This window comes from Centrocercus urophasianus, unplaced genomic scaffold (genome assembly GCF_019232065.1).
Source record: "Centrocercus urophasianus isolate 14NV4802_14NV808 unplaced genomic scaffold, USGS_Curo_1.0 seq_9, whole genome shotgun sequence".
Taxonomy (NCBI): Eukaryota; Metazoa; Chordata; class Aves; order Galliformes; family Phasianidae; genus Centrocercus; species Centrocercus urophasianus.
This window is the reverse complement of record NW_024885532.1, coordinates 35,012,119-35,032,802: the sequence shown is the minus strand read 5'-3', so window position 1 is coordinate 35,032,802 and position 20,684 is coordinate 35,012,119. Positions and strand designations below refer to the sequence as shown.

Below are 20,684 nucleotides of genomic sequence, written 5' to 3'. Positions count from 1 at the left end.
TTTTTTTTTTTTTTTTTTTTTTTTTTTTTTTTTTTTTTTAGATTTCTTCTTCAGCTGGTATTGTGGGCTAGTCTGGGAATACCTGAAAATAAGTGGGAGGACATGCTCTGGGAACTGTCTTACTGCATCCTGCCTGCTACCAGTCAGCCAGTCCCAGAGACAAGGCTGGAGGGCTGGAGCTTGTCCAGTGTCAGTATCAGGTGCTTTGTTTAAAAACAAACACCTTTTCCTCCTGCTCTCCACTATGTAGTTTCAATTTCAAATGATTGGCACTGTTGTTTTTTTTCCCTTGGCAGAGCCATTTCTGTTGGTCTGTGCTAAGTGCTGATGTAGCTGTAGCTCATGTGGTATGTATTTTCCTACATAGAGATGGATGCTCAGAGATATCGTGGCCAAGAAAATGAGTCATGCAGGATTCTGTCTCCTCATCTCTTTGTACCATGCTGCTAGTTCATTCACAGTTAACTGATATGTTCTGAAGGTACTAAACAGGCATTCTTTACACAAACAGCCTGAGTACAACTGGTTATCAGTGTTGCAAGTGTAGGACTTACAGAATCATAGAACTGCTTGAGTTGGAAGGAACCCCTAAAAGTCATCTAGTCCAACTCATCTGGCACGAACAGGAACACCTACAGCTCTGTTAGACTGCTCAGAGCCTGCCCCAGCCTGACCTTGAATATCTCTAAGAACGGGGCATCCACCACTTCTCCGGGCAACCTGTTCCAATGCCTCACCACATTTGTTGTAAAAAACTTGTTCCTTATTTCCAGCCTAATTCTCCTCTCTTTTAGCTTGAAATTATTTCCCTTTGTCCTATCAAGCAGAACCAGCTAGAGTCTGTCCCCTTCTTTCGTATGGCCACCCTCGAGAAAACAAATGGCTGCAATCGGAACCTTCTCCATTCCAGGTACACAGCCCCAGCTCTCTCAACCTGTCCTCACAGGGAGATGTTCCATCCCATGCATCATTTCTGTGGCTGTCCTCTGGACACCCTCCAACAGGTCCGCGTCTCTCCTGCAGTGAGGACTCTATGTCTGGATGCTGTACTCCAGGTGAGCTCTCACCAGCATAGAGCAGAGGGGCAGGATCACCTCTCTTGCTCTGCTGGCCTCGCTTCCTTTGATGCAGTCAAGGGCTCAGTGCTGGCTCATGTCCAGCTTTTCATCTGCCAGTATCCCCAGCTCCTTTTGGCAGGGCTGTGTTCCATCCTTACAGCTTGTACTGATAGCAGAGATTGCTGTGATCCATGTTCAAGACCTTGCACTTGGATTTGTTGAACCTCATGAGATTCACCTGGGCCCACTCCTCAAGCCTGTCTAGGTCTCTCTGGATAGCATCTTGTTCCTTGCACATTTTGACTGCATCCTACAGCTTTGTGTCATCCACAAACTTGCTAAGGGTGCATTTGATCCCACTGCTGATGTCATTGATGAAGATGTTGAAGAGCACCAATCCCAGTACTGACCCCTGAAGGACACCACTTGTCACCAATCTCCATTTGGACATTAAGCCATTGACCATCACTCTCTGGGTACAATGTTATAACCAGTTCCTCTTCCTTTGAACAGTCCACCTGTGAAATCCATATTTTATTTACTTGAAGAGAAGGATGTTATGGGGGACTGTGTCAAAGACCTCACTGAAATGCAGATAGCTGACATCAGTGGCTCTTACATTGTCCACTGAAGCAGTTATACCATTATAAAAAGCAACAAGTTTGATCAGACAAGACTTAGACCACAGTGTATTCTTTCTGCCACATATTATGTGCCTGTTTGCCAAAAACGAACTGATAAAGTTTCCTTGGACCCCAAAACTGTGATGCTACTGGGGTCAGCATATTGTGTATGGGCTTCTGTGGCCATTGTGCTGATGATGAAATTTTGCCACTGATTGTTAGTACTCTTTATATAAGAAATATGAAGCAAAAATGACAACAACAAAACCCAAAATCTTCCTTTTTTTTTTTTTTTTTTTTCCAGAATGCTTCAGGTATTGAGACTTATCCATGACACAGCAACAATTTATTGCTGTATTGGTAATACCTGCACTTGGTAGGCAGACAGTTGATAGAAGTGGGCACCTTAGTATGAAAAAACCTGTGTTCATGGAGGCTGTCATCCCTTTCCATAGCTCTAATAGGCAGTTATAAGAGCAAGTCTTTTATTCTCTTTCCCACTTTACCTTCACAGAGCTGCATCCATATCAACATTGGCTTGAACGCATACCATCAAACAGGCTGTGCCTCTAGGAAGCATGAAGATGGGATTTGTTAAATTTGGGCTTGCTAGGCCTTCATGCTGTTAGTGTTAAGGCAGCCTGACAAGAACAGATGGACTGAAGGAGGAAAAGAGGAATTCTTGCTGTACAACTTGCAGAAGGGAGAGGAGCGAGGGTACTTTCAGAGAAAGATAAGGGAAATGGGATATACTCTGGGCAGAGATTAAGAGATCATAAAGTCTATGCCCGTCTATTTGGTGGGGAGACCAGAATGGAATATCCAAGGATCCACTGACAGTACAAGTGTTTTGCGAGATGGTCTTTCCAAAGATCAGTGCTGTGTCCTTAGGCTGCTGTATGCAAATGAGAAGCCTGAGAACAGCTAGATTGAGATTTCCTTTAGAGAGGGTAGATGTTTCAGCATTAAGTTTTGATACTATAGACTGTTTTAGCTTCTCATTCCCTTTCCTCCCTCCCACTAGGATGGTTTGAAATTCTGACGGATATTTCTTTTATTGAAGGAGAAACTTGAGTTGCACAGCATGAGCAAAGATTTTGTTCTTCTGCATCCTAAATGTTCAGTTAACATCACATGCAAACCAAGCAATCTGGGAGTAGCTTTGAAGCATGAAAATAAAAAGAAAATCATAGTTAACATTTCAGTCTTCAAAACAAATAAACAATAATAACAACAAAAAACAACCTGGAGAAAATCTGCATCAGTGCATTGTGCTATTTCATACAGGTTACCATCTCAGGTATTTTATCAGCTCATATTACTGATTTATTATAGATAAGTCTGAAAATGTTTTAGAAACTTGTATTACTTATTTTCTTCAAATAATATTTCTAACTACTGCTTTGCCTTTGTGGTAAAGGGCAGGACTGTAAAAAGTACGTGCCCTAAGTCAAAAGAGATGTTGAAGGAAGACTTTCAGTGTTGCACTGTGTTAAGGAATGTGTAACGGCAATGCTGTCAATCATCCTGCCCTAGTTTGCATTCTTCCTGGCTTTGCTTTGTTCTTCCCCTTCAGTAATAACATTGCAAGAACAGTTTCCTCTGTTCTTCGTGTTTCTTCTTTCTCATCTTCCTATGTTGTCTTATCCCCTTTTCCATTCTTCTGCCATCAAATCCTTGCCAGCATCCTGTTCTGTCTGAAAGTGAGCACTTAAAGCAAAGGACAGAACAGGAAGAGGCAGAGGGAAGGAGGGAACGATGATACCTCCCCCTTTCTTTGCTACTGACCATCTTCCTACTCTTTTAGAAAGGACACCTCCCACAGTTACCACAGGAGCATGTGAGGATATTTCTTGAGCCCTGCATGAAAGTGCTTCATACATTTTGCTTACTAGCTAATATAGCTATTCTGATCTTCAAAGTATTCTGTCTCTCTTTTGCAGGTTTTCAGCATCTTTTCCTTTTACTTGCTCATCATAGTGGGGTGTTTGTGTTACTGTTTCCCTTTTTGCTGCAAATGTCTCTGTCACCAAACTCCATTATAGGTTCCATTCTCCACCACTGATAGAAGCAGAGCTTGATTTTGATGCTGATTAGAGTTTCCTTAGGGTACAGAAGGATGAAAGGAGTTTAAATGTAACCAATTTTAGTGTTTTCAACCCTTGTTAATGGAAGTAAAACTTAGTAAGATACTTGTAACTGCCAGTGCATAAGCCTGTTTGAATGACAGACTTAGAAAGATGCCCCTAAGGTGAGTTTTGACCATGTTACCGTTTCACTTCTTTTCCTAAGAATGGCTCCAACCAAAGTATGGGGTTTGCACTATTTATACCAGCAACTTAAGAAAACTTTCTAGTTTCCGTGAGCAAATAGATTCTTTCTACCACTTCTATGAATGCTCCAGACATCAGTAAAACCAGAGAAATCTATCCTCCAACAGTTATGTGCTTGCTGCCCAGAAGACCCAGAGCTTCTAGCAAGGTGTTGTACTGGGAAGTGTCCCGGTTTCCTACCCTCTTGGATGAAATAGTAGGGCATGAAGCTTGTGGGGAAAAAAAAAAGCCGTAGTGGGATTTGCAGTCATCTTTACTGTGGATTAAGTATGTTGCTCATTTACTGTGGTTCCTCTGCAGATTGCACTAATTTGGGCAGCTAATGGTTGGAGCGTAACACTTGTCATAGAACACATCTGCATAAAATCCCTGCATGAAAGTAGGATGGTCAAATACTTCACAGTTACTTCTTGACATTATCTACTGACTTGCTTCAGAGGAAGTGGTTACTCTCAAATCCTCTTTTAGGGAAAATTGCTTATAAACTCATAGAAGCGCAGGCATAAATTCATACACGCTTTCTCTTGCCTGCCTACCTTGGAGAGCTCTATATGAAAGTTGTCACTGGTATATCAAAATAATCTGAGTGCAGTGATAGGAAAAATGGGTATCAAATGGAGCAATTTTCTGATAGGCCAGAATGAATTGTATGGCTCTCACCCAATTCCAGGGTAATTCTGCTGCTTTGTGTACTCTAGCCTGAAAGCACTGTCTGACCTACAACCTAACATCTCTGCTGTCTTTCTGTTTGTTTTTGTAAGTTAGCTGCTTAAATATGAAAGTCTGTGGTTATTCATGATTTCAGGCTGATACTTGATGGGTAGTTGTATTAATCTGATGGCTGTATTTATTCTACCTTTTCCAAGTAAAAATAACACATAGTGGAAATGCTGGGGAAAGAACAGAGAAAGAGTTAGCCATTGTAAGGATGTTTTTCCACATAGCTTTTGTTTACTGGGAACTGATAAAAAATCTGGCAAATCTAAGCTTCAGTTAAGTTTGAAAGCAAGCCCATACTTCATTTTTACTCTTTACTTTATACCCTCACTAATCTAGGTAATGAGGTAGAAATGGAGAGGGAAAGGCAAGAGGGTCTAACTTATTCCCTGTTGAAAGTATTAATTTTGGAAGATGGAGGAAAGGCTTGGAATTGTGTTGCTTTTTGTTTGGTTGTTTTTTTCCTTTCTTTCATGGAGCTTCTGCAGTAATGAGTCTGAGAGCTAACCAGGTTGCCTCTCCTGGATTTTATGCATCTAGTCTCACATGATTTATTCTAAGCTTGAAGGAATGTTGCTACAAAGAAGCATAATATTTTATTTAGAACAGGCTGCCTCACAGTACAAGCTGTTCTACAGTATGTATGGAAACAGAGCAAGTAGGCCAGAACCATGGCACTGTAAGCTATAAAGTCAGACCTGAGCCACCTGGATGTGGCTGCTGCACTATTGGGTGAACTCAAGGGCCAAGTTGAGAGTTCATGAGAAATGGCTAAAAAATATGCCTTTTTATAAGACATGAAGTGATAAAGAAATAAATAATGAATTTGTTGTACACTGAAAGCTCTTCTCAAGCATGAGACTTCGTTTTCATTTCACTTTTCATTTTTAGCTGACATATTACCTACTCAGTCCTCTTCTGGATCAAATACACTTTCCTCAAAAAAATAATAAGGTAAGCTTGTTAAGAATGGAAACATTGAAGATGGAGACAACATATAAAGGAATTAAAGTATTTAAGCATCTGGTTGCATTTCTGGAAGACTGCAGTATTTTGGGGTGTGGAGAACTTCTACTTTTTACTTCACATTAGAAAAAGAATGTGCCCACTGAAGTTTTCACTACTGACCTGAAGGGACTTAATTTTCTTTTTCTCTCAACATCTTTCAGTGTTATAATAGAGCAGAACTAATTGAAATCGGTAGAAGTAATTATTGCCGTAATTCCACATACAAAATATATGTATATGCATGCATGCCTCCTTTGCTGAATTTCTAGGATCTAGTTCTTTTTCAAAAAATCAGATATGGAACAAAAGACTTTGTTTTCAGGGACAGATATCAACAGTGAATTGGAGATGCTTGATGCTATGATGTTGAGCTATGGTTTGATGTTATCTGTGGTAAAATGTGGCTTATTTATAGTAGTTGCCAGGTGACTGTTATCTACTGACAGATTTCAGTGCATAGACCTAAGTGGGTGGTGTTAGAAGTAACCTGCAATATGAGGTTTGGTAAGTGACTTTCCTTGAATCCAAGTGCAGATTTACTTCTCAGTGACTCCTACAGACATTGTAAAACCCTCCTGAAGCTTCTTTGTTTCTGTCACAAATCTGTGAGATTATTTAGCATTTTAAAGAGGCAGTAATGGCCTTGGGTGAAGTGCTGGTGAGATTGTAGAATTGTAGACTTCAAAAACATTATTTAGCAGTTTGGGGGGAGCCTTTTTTGTGTTTGTCCTGCCTCCTCAATCCTGATTTGAAGCTTTTACTTGAGGCTCCTCCTTTGCATTCAATAAGCATTGCAATGTACTCAGTCTTGAAGGATCTTTTAGAGAGGAGTAAAATTCAGTGGGGTATGACTTCATGTCCAGCCTTTCCTTAGTTCTCCTAGTGACATACAGAAATGTAAAATGCTAATGTGTGATAGAGATTTGGAGAGGAAACCTCATTACCTGTGACAGTGTGGCTGAACTCAAGTCTTGCTCATTAGCTTCCTCAAGTGTGACATTTTGTTCCAAGATTTTCTTCTAAAGAGTGCTTGTAGTTGAACACAGCCTTGTCTTGAGCACACAGAAATGAAAATCCTCTGGGAAACTAAGTTCACACAGAACAGGCATCAGCTCAGGTAGATCCTGCCAGTGTCTGTATCGACTGGTGTAGTGTAAAGCCACCTCAGTGCAAACACAAAATGAATTTGAATTCCTTGAAACTAAAGTCTGAGGTGACATGTTCCCAGGAGCCTTTTCAGCAATGGAGCAGTTTCCAAGGGCATGTTGTGAGTTGGAGAAGTCTATGCACTGTATTTACTATAATTTTTAAGGTTAATCATAGAATCATAAAATGGCCTGATCTAAAAAGGATCTCAAATATCATCTAGATCATCAACCCCCCTGCTGTGTGCAGGGTCGCCAACCACTAGACCAGGCTGCCCAGAGCCACATCCAGCCTGGCCTTCAGGCATGGGGCATCCACAACCTCCTTGGGCAACCTGTTCCAGTGTGTCACCACCCTCTGAGTGAAAAACTTCCTCTTAATACCTAAACTAAACCTCCCCTGTCTCAGCTTAAGACCATTCCCCCTCGTCCTATCACTATCCACCCTCGTAAACAGCCGTTCCTCCTCCTGTTTGTATGCCCCCTTCAAGCATTGTTCAAATAAGTACACTGCAATTATGACTAGCAAAGATCCTCTGTTTTTATTGAGTTGTTATATATATATATTATATAATAAGTATATATACTTGTATGTAATTATATATTAACATAATATATATTACAATATGAATAATATAATTAAACATACTTAAGTCTTGAGCACGTATGTGCACATATATGCATTCTTGAGCACATATATACATTTTTTTAAGCAACTTTTATTCCATCTTCAAATATCAGTGCAAGTTGGAAAGTGCTGTTAGGTACATTTCAGAGTAAACAGTGCAATTTATATAGGATTTTAGTGAGAAGTTGATAGCTTGCAAACTAATAAGACAGCAAAAACTTCTGCACCCTGATGCTACCCTATCTAAATAATCTACAAGCAGGCATAACTCAAGATACCTGAGATCTCCCCTTAAGAAGTACTGGCGGAAGCTGGGGATCAAAGGCTAGGAGGGAGCTGAGAAGGTCTTCTGCCCAACCTCCTGTTTGCAGCAGGCTCAGTTCTGAGGTCAGAACAGGCTGCTCAAGGCCTCGCCCTTCTCCAACATCTGTGGCCTCTGCTGAACCTGTTCCAGTTCATTGGTGTCCTTTGTGTTTTGTTGGCACCCAAAGTTAGAGGCAGTCCCTAAATGTGGTCCAGTGACCACTAAGTAGGGGAAGGCAGTTCCTTTCTTTGATTCACTGGCTGTGCTTCTCTTCATGCAGCCATGAGCACTGTTAGCTTACTTTGCATACTGCTGGCTCCTGGCAAGCTTGCTAGCCACCAGGACCACCTGAAACATTTCATGACATGGATATTTGTCCTCTTTTTAGTTCTAGCCATTGCATGTTGGTGCTTGGGGTAGAGAAGCATTAATAATTCCATCTCAAAAAAAAAAAAAAAAAAAAAAAAAGTCATATCCAAGGCAAAACACTTTTGGTGACACAAATTGCAGCCTAAAGTCAATGATATGATGGCATATTGGTGATACTTGGTTCAGAAGAGCATCTTCTGCAACCACAACAACTAAAGCTGAAAATAAATTAATGTCCCTTATCCTACACTTAAGATGCCTGTACAATTACTGCCTTCTACTTCAAACAATGTAATTCTCTTTTTTTCTTTTTGTTAGGAGGGAAACTTGAATGAACAGTAATCTATACATCCACATTAACAAAGTCATATATTCAGCCTGCTCATCTTAATTGTTCTCATGACGTGTCTTCAGCACAGCTATTCCTTCTTTGCAATTAGAATATAAACCTTCATTTAGAAGGTTTATCAAGTATATTTAATACTTGAAATATGCCAGGTGAGTCATTGACTTGGAAAACAAACACTGTAAAGATTACCTTTTAATATATTTTATTCTGCATTTATGGTGATTTACTCAAAATAACACATCTTTTCTTTTTTCCCTCAACTGAATTTGCAGCTGTCTTAAGGACAGACAGAGCAACCCCTCAGCTTCAGAGCAAGATGGGACTTTTAAGTCTTTCTCGACTTCCTTAAGCCCCCAGCCACTGTTAACCTTTCAGATAGATGCTTGTTTTGCTGTGCTGCTTGGAAGGTTGTAAATAGCCACAAGAGTCCAGCTAGTTAGTTGGACTTGTGTAAGGAATTTGTATGTTGACAAAGAACTAGAAATAGTTTTGCTGTGTTCTCTGCCAAGAAGTTTTGCTGCTAGTTTTAGGAGTGGAAACTCCTGACTCTTTAAACTGGATAAAACCATTTACAGTAAACAGGTATTTGTGTATGTTATGGGAGGAGGAGTTTAATTTCTTATAAGTAATGTAAGTGAAACTGTACTGAGAAACTTGCTGAGAAACTTGAGCACATAGGAGATCCAAACCTGTGTCCTTGCCATGTCATTTCCCACCTATAGCCTCAGAATGCAAGTTGCAAGTGCAAACTCAATACATTCTGCCAAGTGGTTTTCAGTGGTGGGTCTGTGTGCTGTTGGAGTCAGGTGCTTATTGGGTATTAGTATCTTGTAAAACAGCTAACAAAATCAAACCTGATTGTGTTTAGACTTAGCCTAGCCGTCTGACTGGAATTTAAAGGAAAACAGCAACAACAACTTAAAGGCCATCTACAAATAGAGAAGAAAGAAATTGTCTTCCAGGTTTCTCAGTGAGCAAATGTCAGTCTATAGCTTAAGGTGGGAATGTTATTCTTAGGCTGTGGGTGAAAGCGCCGGCGTGGCCCCTGGAGCGCTGGGTGGGTGCAGTGACCAGCAGCCTGTCCTCGCTGGGTGCCCGCCTGCTCTCCATGTTCAGATATGACTTCATGACAAAAGTATTGCTGCAGGAATCTGCGTTTTGAGAAACCGGTCAAAACTCCCCAAATCCATAACCTGCGTGAACTTCTCAGTGAAGGGTAAATTGGCTAATTATTCTGTTTCTTTTGCAAGCTCACAAATGTTCATTAATTCAGTTACTTTCACTTGCAGAATGTTTTTCTTCTATGTTTCCTTTACTACAAGTGGAACTTAAAAACCTTTCTTGTCTTCAAATATCCAACCTACTGAGGAAACTCTTCCAGTATCCTTTCCTTAAGAAGATAGGAGAGTTAAATCCCTTCCCCTGATCACAGATACTTTTTCTCCCCCTAAGCTCACCTAATTGTACTTAGACAATTGTCTGAAATCTGAAGGGAAAGATGCTCTAAAACAGTGTAGATATAGTCCAAAGCTATAGCTTTTTTTCTTACTAACTCAGATGTTGTAACAACTTTGGGAGTAAAATAGACCAGCCATTAATTTTACTTGAGATACTGTTTTCCTTTTTCTTTTTTTTTTTCTTTTTTTTTTTTTTCATTTTCAGTTAAAAGGGATCTATTACATTTTAAGTGGAAAAAGGTTTATAGAAACTAGGAGTTGTGGCTCTCAAGATTTATGAATAATTGAAGTTACTCAGCCATGAATTGTGGAAACATATATTTTTTAAGAATTTAAACATTGTTTCCTTCACGCACACACAAAATCTTTACCTAACTCCACCTGCCAGAGTTCAAGGAGCATTTGGACAATCTCTTAGCTGGGGAGACCACACTGCGGCCTTCCAATATTTGAAGGGAGCATACAAACAGGAGGTGGAACAGCTGTTTATGAGGGTGGATAGTGATAGGACAAAGGGGAATGGTTTTAAACTGAGACAGGGGAAGTTTAGGTCAGAAATTAGCAGGAAGCTTTTCACTCAGAGTGTGGTGATGCAGTGGAACAGGTTGCCCAAGTAGGCTGTGGATGCCCCATCCCCACAGGCATTCAGTGCCAGGCTGGATGTGGCTCTGGGCAGCCTGGTCTGGTGGTTGGTGACCCTGCACATAGCAGAGAGGTTGAAACTCAATGATCATTGAGGTCCTTTTCAACCCAGGCCATTCTGTGATTCTATGATTCTATGACATAGGACTTGAATTTTGGGTGGTCCTGAGTGGAGCCAGAAGTTGGATTCAGTGGTGCTTGTGGGTCCCCTTCAGCTTTGGGTATTCTGTGGTTGTAAGGCATCAGTGTAGGCTCTGCATATTTTGTTTGCACTGAAAGTCTTGCCTCCAGGTCTTGAAAGCTTACTTGGTGTCAGGTGGAACATGATGGCTTTGGGCTTCAGTGAAGAAGGCTGTTCTTACCACTGTGTTAACCTGGCTGTGGGCTGGGTCCATGCTGTCAGGGACTGGCTGTAGAACTCAGTAAGGTGAACTTCTGTTACTCTCCACTCTGAAGAGCTTTAATGTGGGCTTTTGTGACATTAGGACTTTACTTCCAGAGTTTCTCTAGGACGTGAGGTAATGGCTTTAAGTTGCGCCAGGGGAGGCTCAGGTTGGATATTAGGAAAAATTTCTTCTCAGAGAGAGTTATGAGGCATTGGCACAGGCTGCCCAGGGAGGTGGGGGAGTCACCGTCCCTGGAGGTGTTGAAGTGATGTGGAGATGTGGCACTGAGGGATGTGTTCAGTGACTATGGTGGGGATGAGTTGATGGTTGGACAGATGATCTTAGTGGTTTTTCCAACCTTAATGATTCTATGATTCATTTTTGTTACTTTTTTCCTTTCCTTTTAACTAAATGGAGAATATATTTTTTTTTAATAAATCTAGGGGTGAGTTTTTAAAAAGGTTTAGAACAAACACTTTTAATACTTGTTATGACAGTTATGCTTTTTCTTTCCAACTGATATCTTTCCTGAGTGAAGGCAGAGGTTTATGAACAGCTGTGTTAGCTTCTTAAGAGCTGGTTTTTGAAACAGTCTAATTTTTAACGAGCATTCAAATCAAACCTATAATTGGCTGTAGCTGATAACTGTACTTGAAGGGAGAGTGCTTTGCGGCTCCCACCATGATGTAGTTGGATGAGACAGCCCTGGAGTACAGGCAAGCAATTTCTTTTCCCCTTGATCCTGCTGCTTTACTCTCACTTTGTTGTCAGCATGGACCTTGATCAGGAAGAAGAAGGAGCTGACCTTGGAGGCTGAGGCTCGCACACCCTTCAAGGAAGCGTTGATCTGACAACTCCTGGCACCTCTGGCATCTTCCTTACACGGCTGCCCTCATGGGTCAAATGCTGTGCTGAAGCTCCCTTTGTTCACCCTCCCTTTGATGCTAAAAAGCTGAGACTCAGCTGTGAGAATCTTTCACAAGCAGTATCTTTTAAACAGCAAATTATTAGACTGGAGAAGGGGAGCAAGTTACATCCCCTCCAGTTTTTGCCTGTCTCCTGTGCTCCCTGTGCCTGCTGCCATCAAAGGTCTATCAAAAGCTGTAGCAGGAGGTGCTAGGAGCCTGCCTACTGCACTCATTGAAGAACTGGAGTTTGATGCAGGTGTCACTGCAGCCACCACCAATTACAGCTGTATTCAGGGGACAGCAACATGATTCAGCAAGTCAAAAACAATATAAATGAAGGAAGATTTCATAGTTCAGGGATTATGTATTTTTAGTGAGTGGTATGAGATGTAATCCAGCAAGATAGCTGCATTTTTGTGAACTTAAACACTGCTTCTGTTCCTGTCAATAGGCAATAGCATAGTGTAAAACTTGTGAAATGTTGAGAAAATAAGAACAAGGTAGGCTAAAACTTTTATCCCATCAATGCTGATAGATCCTGCAAAAAAAAATAAGTGTGTGTGTGTATATATACCTATATGTATATATATATACCTATATGTATATATATAAGTTTCTTTCGACATAGAGCTTTCCATTATGTGACAAAAGAGACCAGATTTTGAAGGCTTTCAGATTCTCTTCAGTGTGCACCACAGAGGGTGGTGGTCAATGGCTCTATGTCCAGGTGGAGGCCGGTAACAAGTGGTGTCCCCCAAGGGTCTGTCTTGGGACCGGTGCTCTTTAACATCTTTATTAATGACATCGATGAGGGAATTGAGTGCACCCTCAGCAAGTTTGCTGACGACACCAAGCTGAGTGGTGCAGTCGATACGGTGGAAGGAAGGGATGCCATTCAGAGGGACCTCGACAGGCTGGAGGGCTGGGCTCGGGTGAACCTAATGAGGTTCAACACGGCAAAGTGCAAGGTTTTGCATTTGGGCCGGAAGAACCCCAGGCACCCGTACAGGCTGGGAGGAGTGGGCCTTGAGAGCAGCTCGGCAGAGAAGGACCTGGGGGTCCTGATGGACGAGAGACTGAACATGAGCCAGCAGTGCGCTCTGGCAGCTCGAAAGGCAAATGGGATCCTGGGCTCCATCAGGAGAGGGGTGGTCAGCAGGGACAGGGAGGTGATTGTCCCTCTCTACTCGGCTCTTGTGAGGCCCCATCTGGAGTACTGTGTCCAGGTGTGGAGCCCTCAGTACAAGAAAGACATAGAGATTTTGGAAAGGGTCCAGAGGAGGGCGACTAAGATGATCAGGGGGCTGGAGCACCTCCCCTATGAGGACAGGCTGAGGGAGTTGGGCTTGTTCAGCCTGGAGAAGAGAAGGCTGCGTGGTGACCTCATTGCAGCCTATCAATACCTGAAGGGAACCTACACCCAGGAGGGGAGTAAACTCTTCAAAAGGGCTGACAACAGCAGGACTAGGGGAAATGGATCCAAGTTGAAGGAGGGAAGATTTAGGTTGGATGTTAGGGGGAAGTTCTATACAAGGAGAGTGGTTAGGCCCTGGAACGGGCTGCCCAGGGAGGTTGTGGATGCCCCGTCCTTGGATGTGTTTAAGGCCAGGTTGGACAGGGTCCTGGGCAACCTGATCTGAATGTGTGTGTTTGGTGGCCCTGCTAGGCAGGGGGGTTGGAACTACATGATCCTTGAGGTCCCTTCCAACCCGGGTGATTCTGTGATTCTGTGATTCTGTGCTGCATGAAGCGCTAAGGAAGAATTCTCTTAGATCACTTCTTAACAGTGTAGCCTTCATCCAAGCCTGCATGTGTGTTTTGTACTAGTACAAAACTTGAAAATGTATTAACTTTAAAACTTAGATGAAGTTTTCCCAACTGTGCAGAACTGCACTCCTTTGTTTTCTGGCATTATTAAAAAAAAAAATAAAAAAATAAAAAAAAAAGTGTTATTGTGTTGTTGTCATTTACAGGATATCAATAAAGTACAGTAACCTGAGAAGTCTGAATCTCTTCACATATGAGCATTATTTAAGTAATTCTTTACTGCAGGTTTCCTAAATGTGACAGAGGTGATTGGGGAGAGGCTGTAGTGCGTGGACAAGGTTACACTTACAGGCTGGTTGGCTTTTCTTGTGTTGTTATTATTTATTTATTAATTTATTTTATTTCAACTCTTCTTGTTCTTCTTCTCCACTTGAAAAAATAGGTAATTGCATTGAATGCTAACTGTAACAGACCAGGGCTCAGAATGAATGGCTAACCTTGTCCACTGTATCTATTTTAAGACATTGTATGTGTTACGTATGAAATTTACCCTGGGGAAGAAGGTAATCACCTGACATCTCTCACGTTGGATGATGGGACTTGATAGGTCAGATTGACGACTGGAATTGATCTTTGAAGATCTTTTTCAACCTAGATGATTCTGTGATTCTAAAAATTAATTCTACACCCTCTACTAGCTTTTGGCTTACAAGCTAAACGTCTCCAAGTACTGTTGTAAATTCTGGAGAGCAGAGGGCTTCTAACACCTCGGAGAGATGAATGTCTCTTGACACTGCCACTTGGAAGCTGCTGTGAACCCACAGGTGTTTGAAACAGCTTGAAGGAAAATCTGGATGTTCTTTGTGCTCTGATTCAAAGACTTGATTTTTCAGAAAATAAACATGAGTTGTGTGCTGGTCAAAATACGTGTTCACACTGAAGAGACAAATTATAATTTTTGTTTTTATTGATGTGATATTTCTTACAATTCTATTTCTACAGCTCTGGTATCACCTGCAAAGAAGAGGTTATTGGTGATTATCAGTTGATTACAGCTTCTGTAACACAAACCACCATCATGAAACACTTCCTGAGGTAACTGTTCTTTATGTTTTTTCAAGTGTTAAGTGATGATAATAATTGTTTCTATGCTGCCACGAGTGTTTTAGCTGTTATCAGCAATATGGAAAATGTGAACTATCATCTGAACTAGTTCGGATGAAATTTGCTTTCTGTTCACCTAGATTTCACTAAAGCTGTTTTAATTTAAATTTTGCTCTTCATCACTTTATAGAAACAATGTGGGAAATGTCATGTGGGTTTGGATTGCTCCATACTAGTAGTGTACCTGTGGTGCTCATTGTGTCTGGTTTTGGCAACTTGGGATTTTGGAGAACTATTTGTGAAGTTGCAGAAGGGAGGATGCTTGATGAAGATATGCAAATACTTTTGAAGCTGGTTCTGCTCCATTTGCTCTTGTGTATGACTTGCAATTGTTTTTCTGTAAACTAGCAGTGGTACAGGAGACTTGCAAGCACTGGCTTTCACTACAGAAATATAATGCTGTCTTTGTTCTGCACTCAGTGGAGAGAGTTGAATGCTCCTAGAAGTTGATACATATCAAGAGCTTAATTTGTGTATAAACCAAAGCAATCATTTTCTGTCTGGGTGGGAGAAACCTTTCTCAAGAGGACAGAAACATATGCTTCTGTATAGAGCATCTGTCACTATGTTTTTCTTTCTTTTTAGACTGTTTATAGTACACGCTATGGATATCAGCATCATAACTTCCAGTCTGATAATCTGTAATGACTGTTGCGAAGCCAGCCTTGCCCCAGGCATTTCTGTGGGATGCTTGATTTTGTTTCTTCAGGTTTTTTTTGAGTCAGCTGCAAAAAAGGCCTAAGCAGAATGTGTGCAGGTTGAAAGTGTAAAGTGGTTATTTCTTTGCTAACACCCACAAAACACAGCTGAAATGTGAGCCATTAGGTTGAGCATTAGTGTGTTCCCTTTTGACCTTATCAGGGTGGTGAGAGGGTTGGTTGCTGCAGCTCTACAGTGCAGATTCTGGATTGTCCACAGTCCTGAACACTGATTCAGTGACCTGATGGTCTATAGCCATGCTGGAGCATTCCTTCTTGAATCTTGCCAATGATTGCTGTCTCAGTACTCCTGTAACTTTACCTTTCTTTCTCTGTACAGATTTGATTATTTATTTACTTTAAGCAGCGTAACCTGAGGTTACAGATTTGTGCCATACATGATCTAGGCAATGATCATTAATAAACAATCCTCTACCACCCTATGGCTGCATGGAAGCCTCCAAGATGAAGTCACTGAGGGTTTTTTCATACAGGAGAACTCAGGCTGTTTTGATTACTTATGTTTCTCTGATGCTTTTGAAGAAACCAACTCCTTTTTTTTCATGGCATTTCTAAAGTGAATTCTAAAAGTTTTGAGAAGTCTTATGTTGTTATCTTCTCTTAGTTAGCCATGGCATAGGTCACTGTATAACCAAGATGTTATAATTTTGTATAACCAAGATGTTATAATTACAATACAATCAAGAGAGTAAGGCAAACAGACAATGATCACAAAAGAGAATAAGTGGAAGAGCTTACCCTTGGGTTGAGCTCACCAGAAGATACCAAAAGAGGGGATCTCCAGAAGAGATCCTTCCCCTCTGGTAGCCAGCTCTTAAATAGGTCCAGGAGGGGGGGAGCCTGGCTCCACCCCTTCCGGCAGCACAGGTGAATTGCCTTCACCTGTGCTCCTCTGGCTGACTCAAGGCTCACCTCAGGTGATTAATCAGAGGTTCAGGCCGTGACTCAGCAGTTCCCATACAGTCATGAAAAGCAATTTCTTGTTTAATGAATTGTTATAGGACTTAATTATGAAACACTCTGTGTTCTGAATGTAGAACAGAAGGTGAGGTTAACGGGGGATAGAACACAGCACCTCAAACAAGAAAACACTTGAAATGGGAAAACTATTCTGTTTACTTACAAGAATCTGGATTTTTCTGTATTTGAGATGAATCCTTTAACATTAGACTGATATGAGTATTATACTGCTCAAATTTATTATGCATTAAGAAGATACAAGGATGTTAAGAAATAAACTATAGTCGTTCTTCAAGAAGACTGCTTACTGGCAACAGCAAGTTCTGTTGCACAGTACTGCTGCAGTTTCAGGCTTCTGTGATAATGAATAAAGCAGTTAAGTGTAGATCTGCAGGCAGACTTCTGTGCAAGACATTGATATTTAGCCTTCCAGCTTGGAAATCAGCTGGGAAATAAAAAAGTTAACATATGTTGTTTGATATTTGGTAGTTTTTGTCTATCAGCAAGCTCCCTCAGCTGCTATGTAGGTCAGTTTGTCCTGAACTGCTTGTTAAGATCAAATGCAGTGTGCTGCTGGTGAGGACTGCTCAGTGTTACAATGCTTTCCTAGGTGCACAAAATGGAGCAAGAATTGGACTAGTTGATGCTGATGGTATCTATAGTTTATGAAACTTCAATTTTCCTACTTGGACTTATCTGTGTCTCTTGTAAAGCAAGTACAGCTGTGAATGCAGCACTCCAGATGTCTCACCAAATCTGAGCAGAGAAGGATCCCTTTCCTACGTATCCACAAGTATATGAAGCTGTAAGGGCCTCACATGAAAGGGAATGTTGGCTACACTACCAAGACTGCAATTGCTCAGTTTGTACAAATAACACTTATACTCATATTTAAAGGAAGGCAGCAAGAAATTGTTTGCTTTATGCTATTGACATGGGTAAGCTCTTTTACATAAAGGTAATAAATCTTTTCCTGCTGATATTTGTACATCAGACAAGTATAAAACATCACTTTAAAAACTGTGGCATACAGTTTTACTTCTGATGCATATATTTACTCAAGATGTGGGTTGGATAGTTTAGGGTTTTGTTTTTGGGGGAACCTTTGATTGTGTTGTGTATTGCTTGTTTTGATTTCTTTGTGTATGTTTTTTTGTTTGTTTGTTTGTTTGTTTGTTTTTTAAGACATCCTCTCAAAGGCAGTCTTTACCTGGTTCAAAATGGCTTGACTATGAAGTTCCTTATCTTCTTTGGCAGTCACCATCACTGCTTAAACTGAAAAGTGAAATTGATGGTCTAAAAGTAGCTTAGAAATATTGCTCGTAATCTATGAACTCCAAATTCAGACACTGAATGAGGCATTAATTAAAAAGATGTGAGGAAAATGTGTCCTCTGGTGCCATGTAGTAAGACAGTCTTTGATAAACTGAAGTCCTAATGTGCTTGAACAATTAAAATGCAAAAAACTCAAAATGAGTCATAAATTGATTCAGTTGCTTATGCGTTCTGATTAGTCATTCTGAAATACTTCCTATGTTCCTGTCTGTCACAGAACTGTATTGCACATCTGCAAAGCCAAGAAGGGGATGTGCTTACTTATGCAAGTGATAGTTGTTTTGATGTCTGGATATTTTATGAATATTTTCTAAGATTGTCATTTTTAGACATCAGTGTCTTTAAAGTAGCTGCAGTGTCTTTGCCTCTTCGTTTACTGTTTTTCAACAGCTGCTGCTTTCCAGTGGGAAAAACGTTTTTTACATCAACACTCCAGTAACTGGAATAACTATAAACCCAAGAGCTTTTCACCAGTAATCTGCAGGACTCTTATCTTCCTGACAGTGTTTATACCTCTAGTCCAAGGCTATGTCTGAATGAAAGCAGCTGTTGTGTGTTTCTTTTCTTTTGCAGCTTGCTCTTATCTGAATTATCCCTGAAGTTTAAAATATTATTTATTAAATAATAGAACTTTTCCTCAGAGAAATGTTTAAACCTTCCATGTTTTTTGTTTTTTTGCTTTTTGTTTTCGTAAAGAGTTTTGAGGAGTCTCTTGGTGACACTTCCACACTTCCACCTTGATCGTAACTTACATTACAATTGTGTAACTTGGAGAACCACCTGTGGCAGACATTTTAGCTTCTGTCAGTAAATCCTAAAGACTTCTGACAGCAAAAGAGTCAATGAGCACCAGCGATTTTAAGAACAAGTTCTGTTTTTTTTGGAGTTCCATCAGATGAAATGAAAATAAGGCCAGTAGAAAGCAAAAGAAGAGAGTGTGGAAAGCTGCTGTTAAAAAACTACTTTTATATGTTCTCTTGTTCCTATGGTGACTTGCTTTCATCTCTAAATGGGGAAATGAGTTTCAGTTGTCAAATCCGAAAAAGTACAGAACGTAAATTTCTTTTAGTTAATAGCATGCTTGTGTATGGCAGAAATGATGACTGGTAATTACTCCTTGGTTGAGCTTCTGTACCCAGTTTTGGTTGCACAAATAAGCCAAAAGATGGTCAGATTCTCACAGTGCTGTATCACTTGCTCAATCACTTATTGGTTCATCTTGTCCATGCACAGCTAAACAGTTTGTCTTCTTGGGTCTTTATCCTGTTGTGCAACGCTTTCTTTACCAAACTATTTTTCAGGAAAAATAATTGCATAGGTACTTTTCCTATCCATAGAACCTAGAACAGGATTTGGTGTTGTGCCCAGTGACAGAACAAGGTACAATGGGCACAAGCTAAGACAAGAAGTCTGAACATGAGGAAGAATTTCTTTACTGTGAGGGTGACAGAGCACTGCAACAGGCTGCCCAGAGAGGTTGTGAAGTCTCCTTCCCTGCAGATACTCAAAACCCTCCTGGGTGCTTTCCTGTCCAATCTACTGTAGGGAACTTGCTTTAGCAGGGGATTGGATTAGGTGATCACCAGAGGTCCCTTCTAACCCCTGTGATTTTGTAGTTTCCCAGCTTTAGTTACATTTTCATTTTACCCAGGGTATTTATTCAGTTTGCTATTAGCTCTGAAAATACTAAAGTTCTGAAACTACCAGAGAAGGTGTTGGAAAGGAAGGGAAAGTACACAGAAACTGATAAAATAGAATGTGTTTATCCATTTCAGAAATGTTTCACAGAAACTCTTGTCTATTTCCGCTTGTGTCAGTGGAGCACTGATTATAAACACTTGTTATTTAGACTGTCGTGATGGTGGCTTTGAGCATTGGATAGCGCTTCATAAGTCTCTTCCAGGCATGCAAGGAAATGCATATTCATTTCTAAAGTCCAGTATACTTTTCCTCTGTATTGACATCAGAGTTCAGTGATGCCTTTTGAGTGCCAATCTGGCAGAGTTATGCCAAGCTGCATTGTGATTTTCTCAGGAAGCTTCTGACCTCCAAGTGACTGGTATCAATGACTAGGAATGTTTCATCTGACTTCTTGTGGGACAGTTGTCTTTCCTCTCGGATGGTATTCTCAACACAGGAACTGTCTGTTCTTTAGGCCTGCGTGCATTAGCGTGTTATCACACAGTTTTTCAATTTTACCTGAGAGGACATTAATGTGAACTCTTCTAAGGTACTTTTCATGTATAAACACAAACTGTAGACCTGTACTGTTGTATGCAGTATGGGAGGAGGAGGAGCTCAGGTCAGGATGAGAAAGGGTAAAGTCTCTTAAGAATGTCTTCCTTTCTGTAATGCTCCTGCACTTGAAGTTCACTTCAGGAACTGAAGCATAGTTGTGCAAACCCTTCTGAAAACTGAATAACTACACAGACTGGTAGGGAAGCACGCTGTTTTCCATGCCAAGAAAACCTTCAAGGCCAAGCAGGGGGAAAAAGCCAAAAAAACACTGAGATTCAGTGGAGAGAAGGTCTAGAATTGCTCTAAAACAAACAAGTTAATGCACCACAGTAGTCAGACGTGGTTAAGGCAAGACTTCTGTGAGGGTTCTTTGTAGTATTCTGTGTCTTCTATTATAGCTACCACAGTGCTTCTGCTTTACTGAAGTGCAAAGCAGACAAAATAAAAGTTAACTCATTCACAAGTGTGCTTTATTACAGGACTTCTGCCAGCAAGAGTTCTGCTTTGTAAAGAACAGCTCCTTGAAAACAAGCTTGTGTTACTTTTTATGCTGTTCATGGTATAAACAGAAGAT

The 20,684-nt window shown here is 40.7% G+C and overlaps 1 protein-coding gene across 2 annotated transcripts in view; it reads left to right on the top strand.

Moving 5' to 3' along the window:
- ELMOD1 (ELMO domain containing 1) overlaps positions 1 to 20,684 on the top strand; it is a 44,357-nt gene that overhangs the window by 3,197 nt on the left and 20,476 nt on the right. For both annotated transcript variants that reach the window (XM_042838923.1, XM_042838924.1), the window contains exon 2: positions 14,697 to 14,789. In XM_042838923.1, coding sequence (XP_042694857.1) covers positions 14,773 to 14,789 — 17 coding nt within the window. In that variant the 5' untranslated portion in view covers positions 14,697 to 14,772. The remainder of the gene's footprint in view (positions 1 to 14,696; positions 14,790 to 20,684) is intronic.